This window comes from Schistocerca serialis, chromosome 1 (genome assembly GCF_023864345.2).
Source record: "Schistocerca serialis cubense isolate TAMUIC-IGC-003099 chromosome 1, iqSchSeri2.2, whole genome shotgun sequence".
NCBI classification, from domain to species: Eukaryota; Metazoa; Arthropoda; class Insecta; order Orthoptera; family Acrididae; genus Schistocerca; species Schistocerca serialis.
The window spans coordinates 548778390-548791259 of record NC_064638.1 but is presented as its reverse complement, the minus strand read 5'-3'; the positions used below and the strand labels follow the sequence as shown (position 1 = coordinate 548791259).

At 40.9% G+C, this 12870-nt stretch overlaps 1 protein-coding gene across 1 annotated transcript in view; it reads right to left on the bottom strand.

Moving 5' to 3' along the window:
* LOC126413601 (odorant receptor coreceptor-like) overlaps positions 1-12544 on the bottom strand; it is a 37150-nt gene extending 24606 nt beyond the window's left edge. Inside the window, exons 1-2 of the mRNA XM_050083281.1 lie at positions 12290-12544; positions 1151-1300 (exon numbers count right to left, since the gene is read on the bottom strand). Of these exons, the coding sequence (XP_049939238.1) occupies positions 1151-1300; positions 12290-12544 (405 nt within the window). The remainder of the gene's footprint in view (positions 1-1150; positions 1301-12289) is intronic.
* Between the last annotated feature and the right edge of the window lie 326 nt (positions 12545-12870).

Below are 12870 nucleotides of genomic sequence, written 5' to 3'. Positions count from 1 at the left end.
TGACGATAGTACATACTAATTTCAGAACTGAGATGCGACTATCTGCCTAATACGAATAACACAAATGTGCTTCTTAGCTGCCTGACTCCAGATAGAAGGTAAGACGGTTCCTTGAGTTCATAGTTCCATTGTGTGATACTAAGCGAATTTTGTGTGACATCCGTAATGGGCATACGAATGCTGTGCAGACATTTACATTGCGTTATAACTCTATACTTTGGAAGTTGCCATCGCTTCAAGAATTTTGAGGCTGACCTGAGGAATGTTCTAAGTCAGACACTAATAGTAACTAGCTACAAGATACAGAGTACAAATAAATTGCTGACTAAGTGCTGTTACTATATGCTGTTACTATCTCACTGCATAAGTTTAATTTACATAAGTAAAGTGCGATTTATAAATAACTGGCATAGGCCAAAATACAGATTAAAAATCACAGTACAAATGCAGCAGATCTCAGGCCAATGAAGATGGCAGGCAGGGTGGTGGTTTCATTGCATTCGTTAGTATATTAAATTTGAAGACTTTGAGATTTTAGCCATGTCTTTGTAAACAGTCATCTATATCTGCAAATTAAGTCTTCCACTTTCCCTAATTTGGTGTTCTGTATGAAACTATTTTCAGAGTAGATGTATATGCAAAGTGACTGCGTTATTTCTTATATTTTTCCTACTGCATATGGATAATAATGTAACCAGTTAATGATATTTGCATAATTAAATGTAATGTCTTTGTAAATCACCTGGAGTACAATTTTACTGGCTACATATATGATGTTTGCTAATGCCATTTAAATTAAATAAAAAAGTGGATCATAAGAAGAACGAAAATAGTTACAGGTATATGATGGCGGGCACCAAATACTATAAAATTAATATTATGAAGGATATAACATAATTACAATGCAAGTTTATTTACGCGGTATTTACAGCAAAGGTTATTCAACGGACCAATAGATATCGTGATTTTGTGAAGGAAGTTGTCATAATGGCACAAAAAAATTCCACTCCATTCTGTATCAGATTACAAAAGAAAGAGCGTAGTTTTGTGTTACTTGAATAGAAATAAAAAACAGTAACATTACTTAAAGAAGCTTTACAAAGCAACAAGAAGTTACTACAGACATTGAAGGGCAAAGAGAAACACACACCTGGAAGCATCGGTACAGCGTGTCCATGGTCCTTGTGTAATGGTTTCGGATGCAGTCAGTGGTCTCACCACTACCGTACTGCCGCCTTGTGGCGTTCATTAGGCGCACCAGTTCGTGTAGTGTTCCCCCTTCTCCAATGAAAAGAGCGACCTGAAAAAAATTAAAGAAAGAAACAATACTTCTTATGGCAGCTTCCTTTTACGCCATCCTCTTAATTCGGGGCATAAATATCTATAATGAAGTATATGGCATCGGTAACGGCTTATAAACGCCGAAGACAGTTTCTTCCGACACCTTACCTTAAACATTCAGCTCTCTCGTACAGACACTACCGTATTAGCAAGATCTAGAATCAGTATTTTTGTTACTGAGGTGTTTTTCAGAACACTGGGAACTATGAGCTTTTCCTACCGCTCTGAAGTATATAGTATTTTACCTATCTTTTACGATCCACATGGGAAGGTTACAGCTACGTAATATGCTATATAAGACAATATCACTGGGGTTAGATTTTAAGAGTCGTATATCTACAGTAAGAAGACAAAAAAGGAACACTGTTTATTCAGAAGACAACTATAGAAATAACTGCGTTTAGGCGACTGAATTAACAGTTAAGTTTACATTGCCTAATGAAGAAAAGTGTAATACTAATAATAATAATAATAACTAAATAGTAATAGAGGAATTAAACTGATTACCATCTTCTTCATTTTGATGTAGCACAGGAGATATATTCTTAGCAATGCTTGCATTCACCGTCTCATATAAAAATTACAATGAAATGAGTTATTTGTTTATTGTCCACTTCTGTAATCACTGTTTGAAAGTGTGGTAAAAACAGGAAGTCGTTAACATATTCATAAAATAAGTGAAATTATTAGTCACTGTGCTATGTAATAAAATAATTCATAGGTAAGCGAATAATTTAAAATTAAACATAAATTAATGAGTGGTGGTTAATTTCGGTTATCAGTTGTTGAACTACAGTTCACATATAGACTGGCTACATGAAAATACGTAATTTGCCGTAGGTACAGAATAGCACGTTACCTACGATCCTGAGTTTTCAATAAGGCATGGCGATCTTATGTGCTGCAGTATCATCTCCTAACACTATAATATGGCATCAAAGAATACCTGGATATATTACTGCCCGATCACTCTCCACGCTGTGAGTTGTCGGTTGCACAAAATGTAAGACGTTAGTTCGCGTCGAGGATATGCGGGAGTGTGGGTGAATAGCAGAAGGGATGTGGCGAAAAAAGAGAGTTAAATTAAACGAACTTTGGATATATTTTCAGTGATGGTTCGCTCTGAGATGAGGGTTGGGGTGGACCCGGCACTCACTAGTGATCACTTGCGTGACTCAGTTCTCATGTTCGCTTTTGATTAACACAATAGTGTGGGTATGCTGGTTTATTCAGAAGATCGTTTCAGTCATCTCATGTCAGCAGCTATTACCAGAGTGAACTCCTTCTGTGCTGAAAAGCGAACTTCGTTGGTATGTAGGCGCTGAAATGGCATAAGGAGTGAAGCTTGGAAAATGCTTGAAGAGTGTGGCCGGTATATTTGAAACAAATATTTTTCACCAGTTTTCTCAAATATTCTCGACTTTATGGCCATCCTGTACATACTTCTCCCCCTTCCATGGGAAATGGTATTTCACCAGATTTACAAAATGGCAGCAAACACTCCTTCAGAAACGCAGCTTGCCCAGTACGTGCGTAGAGTCTATGTGATTGTTGTCTTACAGATGATGTCTGTAGCGTTTTCATAGGGATGTGGATTTTTATATACTTAAATTTCTCTTAATCATTACGGTTAAAATCCTAATCACCAAAATGAAACTTTTGAAATAAACTTGTAACACTCATTCAAATAAATTATAAATGTTTGTCTTGTTGTAGTATTCTCCAATAATGAGACATACGATCACTAAGCAGACAGATCTAGGAAATTGTCGTTTCATTGATTTTGTGAAATCCTAACTTTCTCCCAATACACATGCTCTCATGTCATATCAAAAATAGAAATACTAAGAAACTACATGTTCTACTTTATGACGAATTATTCTCATATACTTAGATATGGTAAGAATGAAATCCCAACTTTCGATGTAGAATGTCTTATTTCTTTAGCATATATAGATAGTCTCACAGCTAATCGTAGAAATAACTACAAATCTTGTGTACACATGTGTAATTAAGTTTGGAAAGGTATTTCTGAATACTTCAAAGGAGTTACTAAAATGAAATATCAGAATAAGAAGTTATTGGTAAGAAAGTCAGCTGATTATTAATCATGGGCAGGGAGAATAAAAGAAAGCTCAAACCTCAGTCCCAGCAGGAGAGCTTCAGGGAACATAACTAGACAGAATCTGTAAGAAGGAAAGCACGTTGCCTCAGTAATCATGGATGGGAAAGCGAGATAGAAAAACTGGTACAGTCACAAGGGGTTAAGTGCGAGGCACCCTTCGTTGACGAAAGAAGAAACACAGAATAGCGTTGGTAGCACAGCACGAGGATAAAAACTGAAAAGGGGAGGCCAAAAAATGAATCAGGTTAGTGTCACAGGCAACTGCCCATCGTTATTGGCAGAACAGAAAACTGCGATGTCATTGCCTTAGCAGCACAAGAAATTGTGTCACCGAGTGTGTGTCCGAACGAGTCCTTGCCTGTCGTGATTGCTAGTAAATTCCTTCACAATGCTGAAGAGCAATGTAAGCGAGCCCGTGTTTATGAATCGTCGGCTAGATGTGAAAACGAGTGGTTTAATTTAACGAAATTAATCAAAATTAATCAATAATGTCATGCAATACGGTTATTGTAGAATGGAATCCAAATACAAACGTCAGTTGACTCATTAAGAATTTTTAAGATTAATCCCCTGTTACTAAACCCACAATAAAGTGGAAATTCTCCAGAAAACTACAATAGCCTTGTAAATCAACTATCTATATAATTAACATTTCACCTATCATAATTTAAGAATTAAATAATAAATTTCATTTTAAATGTAAAATGAAACTGATAATTAATCTGTTCCTTCACAACGTATGCACAAAAAGAATTAGGTTCAATTGTTAAAAAGCTATTAAATACACTCAATAAAATCTAGAGTCCACAATATTGTACTATTGTAGAAAGGTTCTATTTTATGTTTAAACAATTGCAAGGAATATTTAATATTTCTGATATTTGATTATGGGCTTAAGGTCATAATTCTGTGCCTAACATTTCGTCTTTCACTTCTGGAGACTTCATCACAGGCTTTAACGACTCAGGAAGCAGTCATAGACAGCTCATCAAGCGGAAGTGTTTAGTTCTCCCTCTACTCAACGGTCGGTTCATGACGTCATTAGACAGCATCCCGAGGCCCACGAGAAAGACAGGCCGCAACGCGTACATCACGGAGGTAGTCCTGAACTCGCTCGCTCGCTCAGCTCAGCTGACAAAATGCGTTTGTAAACCTGTTAACTCGCAGGGGTGGGCGTGTAAGTACTAACGAGAATTGCATCTTCCACTGGAATGTGCTCTTATGAAGTCTTACTGATTAAAAGTACTAAAGCAAAATTTAATCTAAGATCAGTACTCGATATAAATGGTATAACGGCTTGTTTATAGCATTTAGTCTTTTCTGCTTAACGGTACTCACTACATGCTGGAAGTGGTGCCTTATGCAACTGCTAATCATTTTAGCATGATTTTATTTCATTGTATGCAAGAACACCCGTAACAAATTATAAGTAGGCCCATGGACTTCCCATCGTCATAGGACTAATAAGAGTAAGATTCGATAATAGCGGATTCCAGTAGAAGATTCGGTTTTAGTTTGTACAGACACGCCTAGTTACGAGTTAACAGGTGTAGAAACGTAGTCTGTCTGCTGATCGGAGTGAGCGAGGGCAAGACTATCTTCGTGACGTACCCGCCGTGGCCTGTCTTTCTCGTAGGCCTCGACAGCTTCCTTGGACAGAGGAGCCCCGCCGACGTAAGCCCTGCAGCTTGTAGAGGTGGCACCGTTTATTTAGCACTAGGCAGCGGTCAGATGACGTCACAAAAGGACTACTGCGTGGGCACGTATAAACAAGTTGGTTTGCTGAAATTGTTTTGAGTTTCTAACAGCTTTCTGAATCGTTAAAGCCTGTAGTGAAATCTCCAGCAGAGGAAGAAGCTAGGAAGAGATATATGCTTTGGACCACAGACGTATCCTCTGAAATCAAATATGATCAATATAACAAATACCGACCATGAAAGTATATATTTTACGGAACAAAAGTCAGTTACCGTTGATTTCCCCAAACCAAATTTAGTCAGCTGCAAATGACCGAACCCAATACAGGTGCACAGCGAATAGAATGTACTGCATTAGCAGTTACAGTAGAAGTGACAAACTTCCTTTTACTATTCAGCAAACAATAAAAAATTCAACAGACGGTTTCACAGTTGCTTCAGAACATTTCATGCACTCATAAATAGTTATTGCTATAGCTATGTAGAGACAACAGTTAAGGGATCAGATACAGAACTAGTATGTGAACACTAAATGGTGATTCTTAGCATCAAAAATGTCTTAAGCATTCTCCTTCAATGGCAAATTCAGAATATAAGAGTAGTAACAGGCCAACGAAACTTAAGCTTCATTTCCCAGGAACCAGTGAAAGATAATTCACACAAAAATTTCCATTGCCTAAAATTCTGTGTGGGATGTATAAAACGTGAAACTGGCAAGAGGGAGCCACCTGCATTCAGCAGGACTAAATACAAGGTCATAATGTGGTTAAAACAGGATGAACTTTCGATATTAATCATCTGTTACTCAATCTCTAATAAAACTGGAAATTCTCAAGTAAAACTGCGTTAGCCTTGTTAATAAGTTGTCTACTTTACTAGCATTCCACTTTTCATAACATGAACATTAAACGAACAATTCCCTTAAAAACATAAAAATAAATTCACAATTTCCGTTCCAAAGTACTCTGGTGAGGAGGGGGTACTCCTTGTGGTGTGAGACGTAGCTTCCGCAGGACGGATATGGAGACGATGAGAACGCACTGCCAGGCATTGGAGGCTGAGAAAGTGGGGAAGACGCTGTTCTGCGAGATGCGAAGGGTGGAAAGGGGAGAGAACGCGGCCACGCGCTGCAGAAGTGTGTACGCTTTTTAGAATGACCTCAAAGAAAGGTGAACTTAGGAGACAAAACCAATCATGGAAAGCTTAATTCAGTGTGGCAAGCACAGATTTTTTTGTCGTTTTCTGACGTCAGAAATTGGATGTTTCAATGTTTTCATGATAGCCCAGTGCAGCGAACGCAAGATTCATAAGATCTTAGTCAACCATCTTAGGAATCCTTCATCTACAAGGGAACCACAGTGTAGACACGTAAAGACGACATAACTACGATCAGAAAAGAACAAGGGTGTACAAGAGAACATTGTAACTTAGATTTCAGGTGAAATTAGGCTAGTTAAAGCAAGCGAACACAAACAGAGTACCATCGATGGAGGAAAGCTTTGCAGAGAAAAGCAGAATGCAAGCAGTAAGTTCCGTGGTCGTAATTAAAATGTATTCAGTACTTTTAACACTTACTTCTTGAAAATGAACAGAAGAAGATGCATTAACTCAAATACAGAGCAGTGTAACATTAGAAAACTATGATTAAGTTACGTGACAGGTTAAATCGATGTTTATTGACAGGGTAAAACTAAGAACAATGTTTCCACTACCAAGGAAGACCTCCCATATTCACATATTGCAAACTGGTTATCACACGAAAATAACTAAGACCTATACAATAAATGAGAAAGAATATACTTCAACACCTTATTCCTACGCATTTATACTTATGTTGTAGTGCTTAAAAAAACTGAATTCTTTCTCACAAAACTCACTAATGTTTACAGCAACTTGAAACATATGAAGAATATGAGATCACACATTGTCTCTGTCATTTATAACTACAAATATCTGACAAGTACATGCACCAAACTTACATATAGTTTATGCGTGTTATATATTATAAAGTACCTAATAAAGAATTAACTTCCTAAATTATATTATACCCAGTATACTACCACCATCACTTTCATATTCTTTGTGTAATCTAGTTTTATAGAGCAAGTATCACTATTGAAAAAGAGCCAGGTAGGAAACGAGCAACCAAGACATAGCAAATAGGTGTGGTGAAACAAGAAAGAGATAATGTTTTCTTCCCACAATTTGGCGTTTCACACAGTGTCTTGCTGGTCTCCGTGGCAGCAGATGCTGATCGTCGGTAACGACAGTGCAGGTACCTATGGGCCCAAAGTCTCCTATTCCCGCTGGTAATCTGAAAGACACATTAGGATTGAAGAGTGTAATGGTATGAATCTTACCTTCCGAAGCCTGCACGTCACTGCAGCTTCGGTATCCGGGCTTGAAGTAAGAACTCAGTCTCACCAGGTTTAAAAATTACAGCCACCTATTGTGTACATAGTAGATTTCGATTCTGCCTTAGACAATTTAATAGGGACACTCCCTAGCAGTAATAAATTTCTCAGGAACGATAAAAGAGACAGTGTTTGTCATGACACCTAAGCTAATCAGAAGGGAATGCCACGTCCAACTCGGACACTCCGTAGCTGGTAATCAACATCTTGGCAGGCGGAAGATCCTTGAAAGTAGTTCACAACACTGCCTAATAATCAGAATAAGAACATAATTTCTAAGAAATACAGATCCACGGGTTTTCCCTAATAGTCCACACCACAATCACTGAATAAATATTATTAGCAAGAAAATTCAATAACAGAAGCCAACTTAAAAATAACACTTAAGGGCATACATCGCTAAACAATGCTGTTCATGGCAGTGTCCTCACTGCTCATCACGTTTGTTCAACAAAACAGTGTGGGTAGTGCAATAGAGTATATGATAAACAAACTAAACGTTGTGCCTATAGAATTACAGCACTTCACCAGTCACTAATGTATCTGTAGCAGCATATAACAGTAGCGGCGTGGAAGAAAAGCCGAGGCCCAGAGTCAGCCCGCAGTCACAGCCAATCAGTCGGTCAACGCCCCTGCCTATACGGTGACCAAATCGGAAACTGTCGCATCCATGCAGTCTACGCTTTCAGTTCCTGAGGATATTACCAGCAACCTGATGGCTGTCTGCTGCAGATATACTGATCTAGTCATGTCTGGTTGTTAATAATTTTGATATTAGATCAGCACCTTGGGTCGTCTACACTTCCACCTCTTCTGACAAGGTGCTACTCGCCGACACCTTCCCATGTACCCCGTTATACATCACTTCCTAGTGATAGCATCACTAACGTCACAGTATAGGCACTAGTCACGTGAAATAAACCTATGTTCTAATCTGTCCCCATTTAGTTTAACCCTATGGGATTTGCATTTCAGCACACACCAACTTTCTCCAAATGATACGATTGCTGGTGAAGTCAGAAAGTTCTTTGGGTTTTTGTCCATTTAAAGCTATAATTTTGCTCAGAAGTTCCTTTTCGCTATCACTGAGCCAGCAGTGAAGGGAACGTATCCATTCTGTGCTTCATTGCAGCAACCGCACGTGTGGTCAGCACAAAGAGTATGCATGTGGCACATGGACTTGGGCAGTGTGAAAATCTTATCCATTCTGGGTTGGGATTTGCATTTCAGCACACACCAACTTTCTCCAAATGATACGATTGCTGGTGTAGTCAGAAAGTTCTTTGGGTTTTTGTCCATTTAAAGCTATAATTTTGCTCAGAAGTTCCTTTTCGCTATCACTGAGCCAGCAGTGAAGGGAACGTATCCATTCTGTGCTTCATTGCAGCAACCGCACGTGTGGTCAGCACATAGAGTATGCATGTGGCACATGGACTTGGGCAGTGTGAAAATCTTATCCATTCTGGGTTTGATGGCAGCAACCACACGAGTGGTCAGCAGAGAGAGTATGCATGTGACAGAAGGTCTTTGGCAGGGTGAACAGTGCTGCAACTGCGCAACTGCAACGTGGCCTTCGGGAAGATGCTAGAACCCTCAGGCAGAGTAGCTGCAAGCAGGCTGCTTCGACAGACAGGTGACGGATGGGCCACATGGCACAGAGCAATGTAGGCCGTGCAACTGGATGGCAGTATGATTTGCAGCAAGCGGCTACTAGCAAGTAAGACGTGGCTACAGGTCGGCAGCGACTTGGCACAGCTCAACGACGGGAAGCACGTATCAGCTGATGGTCTACACAGCTATAGACTGCAGTGGTCTGATGCCACTTTGGTGACGGTATCATAATGGTGGTGATCAGTGATTAACGGACTGAAATGTGCCAAGTGACTAAGTGGCATTGAACATTATGGTCTGCGGTGTCGACAACGTGGCTGGCAGGCTAAGTCGTGCGGCAACTAGTGGGTGGTGCCCATGTAGACTTGGCGACGCTCTCAGTAGAGCCAGCAGGCAGGCACTTGGTGAGCGAATCCGTTGGGCAACAGCCAACTAAGGGGAAGATGGCTGTGAGCGGCAGCGTTAGGCTACATTCAGTGGAATCGTGTGCTCTGCACTCACAGCAGGCACTGGAAAGCATGTCGCGAATATGTGTACTTTGTGCTGCACTCCATTGCATGGTGAACCCATGGCTCAGTTCACAAGCCGCGTTGGTGGACGAACAGTTAGACTCTGACCCTGGCGTGGCAGAAGGTGCTAACACGACCCATTCCTAGCCTGTCCACAGCACCCAGACAGTGTGGGTAACAGTGGCGACGATTTCTGACCTGCCACACAGCTTCAATTTCAACCGAGAACTTCGCAGTCATTCTGGAGACCTAACGATAATTATACAAGTTGTACAGGTTATGTAGTGAGATTGGTGAACGTCAAAAGAGACTTGGTGATATAAAAGAGTTATTCATTCTCAATGACAGTTATTCATTCTCAGGATAAGAGCAGAGGCTGATAGCCAGTCTAGCTGCGCCGTGAACAAAGAAAAGAAACAGGAAGAATGAGAGGAATCACTTCTCACTTGTGTGGCTGGTGACCTGTCCTGGAGAGCAGGCCAGAGGTGAGCTGCACGAGGCCACCCAAACTGTCCAAAAGCTAGAGACCAAGAAACTGTCCTCTCTGTACGACGACTAGGCGGCAAGTGAGAGATGAAAATCCACTCTGCCCTCTAAGACCCTCCGATAACCACACATTTGACTCACTTCACCCATTCGCTATTGGTTGACACTGTGCGTTGACACTGGGGTCTGAGTACGCTTGTTTATTCAGCAGAGCATTGATGGCATCCCTTGTCACCGTATTTTATTAGAGTAAACTGCTTCTTTCCAGAAAGTTGGTCTGGAATGGTAGGTAGGCACTTTAAAGGAGTGAGAAACGAAATGGGAAAGTGCTTGAAAGAAGTGCCTGATACCTTTGACATACATTTCTTTAACCGATTCGCTAAAATACTATCGACTGGCTGACCAGTCAGCAAAGCATGCTGTCAGATTTCGGTCACCATAGTTACAGCTAATAGGCATGCTGTCACTGCAGGAGCGTCACTCCTTTATAGCATACTACAGTGCGCTATTGAGCATACCAGCCACAGGTTCAAATGGCTCTCAGTACTATAGGACTTGACAGCTGAGGTCATCAGTCCCCTAGAACTTAGAACTACTTAAACCTAAGGACATCACACACACCCATGCCCGAGGCAGGATTCGAGCCTGCGACCGTAGCGGTCACGCGATTCCAGACTGAAGCGCCTAGAACCGTTCGTCCTCACTGGCCGACCCACCCACAGGGTTCACTTGGTATTGCATTGGTGAGCGGTCAGAGTTTCTGGAAATTAAACGTCGATGCAATGGAGTGTGTGCACTTGCATCGAGCCAAAGAAGCTACATCGTGCATTACGAAGTATGGATGTCATTCATCCCATCAAGTGGGTAACTGCATGGTCTGGTACCATTTTGTCACTGTGTACGATCATCATACCTTCTCTGGTACCAAGTACACCACTATTTGATCTCTAAAAGACTAAATGTTACCCGTCAGCACTTTTCGTTTCCCTGCTTCGTTCAATGGCGCTTTATATAAGAAACTTGGAGAATGCTGATTTTTCCAATCACATAAGAGAGGGAGTTGTTGAAACAGAGTGAACACAATTCATTCATTTACTGCTGGTACAGTGTTCATAAACTTCCCCTAAGATTTCATTCAATCCGGGCATCTTTTCTAAGAGTTGGAGTTTCACGTTACATTATTGAGCACTACTATAATTTCCAGGAAAATGTTACAAGAAAATAAACTAATGATTTATGCAAGAAGTGTCTTGACAGATTCACAAATTCACTTGATCAGTGGATTGTAATCAAGCGGTCATTTGGTAGAAACTACCTGACAAACATCAGTGATCTGATTTATAATCCTAATTTGTCACGTGGGAAGAATAGAATGGAATGGCGAGACGATGCAGTGGAGATGTAGTGCCCTGTTGAAATCTGACCAAGGGCTCTTCTTCTCGCCCAGGCCAATTTCTGTGAAAGAGTGTAGAGTTATTTGTGAGTTTAGATCAGTGCCAAAATACAGTCAAAAATTTTGCAATAAACCCTAACACAGGGAATTTGCTACATTCTAGAAACATTTCTTTCAGAGCTGTTGTGTTCAGGTGCAGAGAGGAATCTGCCCACGACAGGCAGGAATTTGAGATTTCAGAGCGAGTTTTTTCAATAAAAGAGTCATTCTTTAGGCTATATAGATAAGGGGCCTCCTTGGTCGGCTTGTGAGATCGTCAGCCAGTGATGGTGATCATGAAAAGATCATAGTTCCAGTGTCCTGGAAGGATGGACGGTGAGGAGGTCGCTCACGTCATTGCCAACTGAAACCCGGTGGCAGAGAGAGAGCCCAGTCTGGAGCCGACACTCGAGGTAATGACCAGCAGCCAATAAGTGGTTTCTCTCGCAAGCATCCTGTTGTGTACTCATCATTTCTGAATGAACGATCCTGCATGGCACGTAGGCAAGAACCAACTGTTACTCGAACATTACATAATAATACTAAAGCGAAAACTTAGAAAGAAAATAAAATATGAAACACCAGCTATATCGGCATGGTGACCTGCACATCCCTTCAAATCTGTACGTCACTTTTCCGAATGCTGTCATTATATGAAACGTTGTGAGCCTCACCTTGATGAAAGATCCTGAGCAAATAATAAGCATGTAGCTGCAGAGTGCCAGATCCTCCAGCTCTTCTGGAAAATCAGCACACAGTCTGAGAGCAGCCCCAGCAGGAACTGCAGCGACGGAGAGCAGAGTTACAGACGCCAGCAGAACTCCAGGCAAGTTCCCGCCACCTTGCTGCGGCCTCCAAAGACCCAACAGACCCAGCACTAGCGCCTCCGAACCCAGCATCTTGCTGGAGTCGCTTTTTCTGTGTTTCATGGTCCTGCAGAGAGCAACAGAATTCTCAAGCACATGACAGTAAAATCAGGTTCACAGTTCGCTGACAAACAAAACAGTTCCATTCCTTGTTATGGAAATATGAAGGAGAGGAGTAAAACTTTAATTGTCGACTCCGAAAAATCGATATACGAATTTGAGACTAGGCGAAGGTATTAATCCTTCTCTACTCATCCATCCTGAAGTGCGACGTTTTTTCCCTCACGACTTGACGAAGATCTTAGTTACAGAAGCCTGCATTTTCGCTCTCCAGGGGTGCTATGTCTGGAAAATACTAAGTTTGAGGTAACATATGTTAGCTCAAAAAA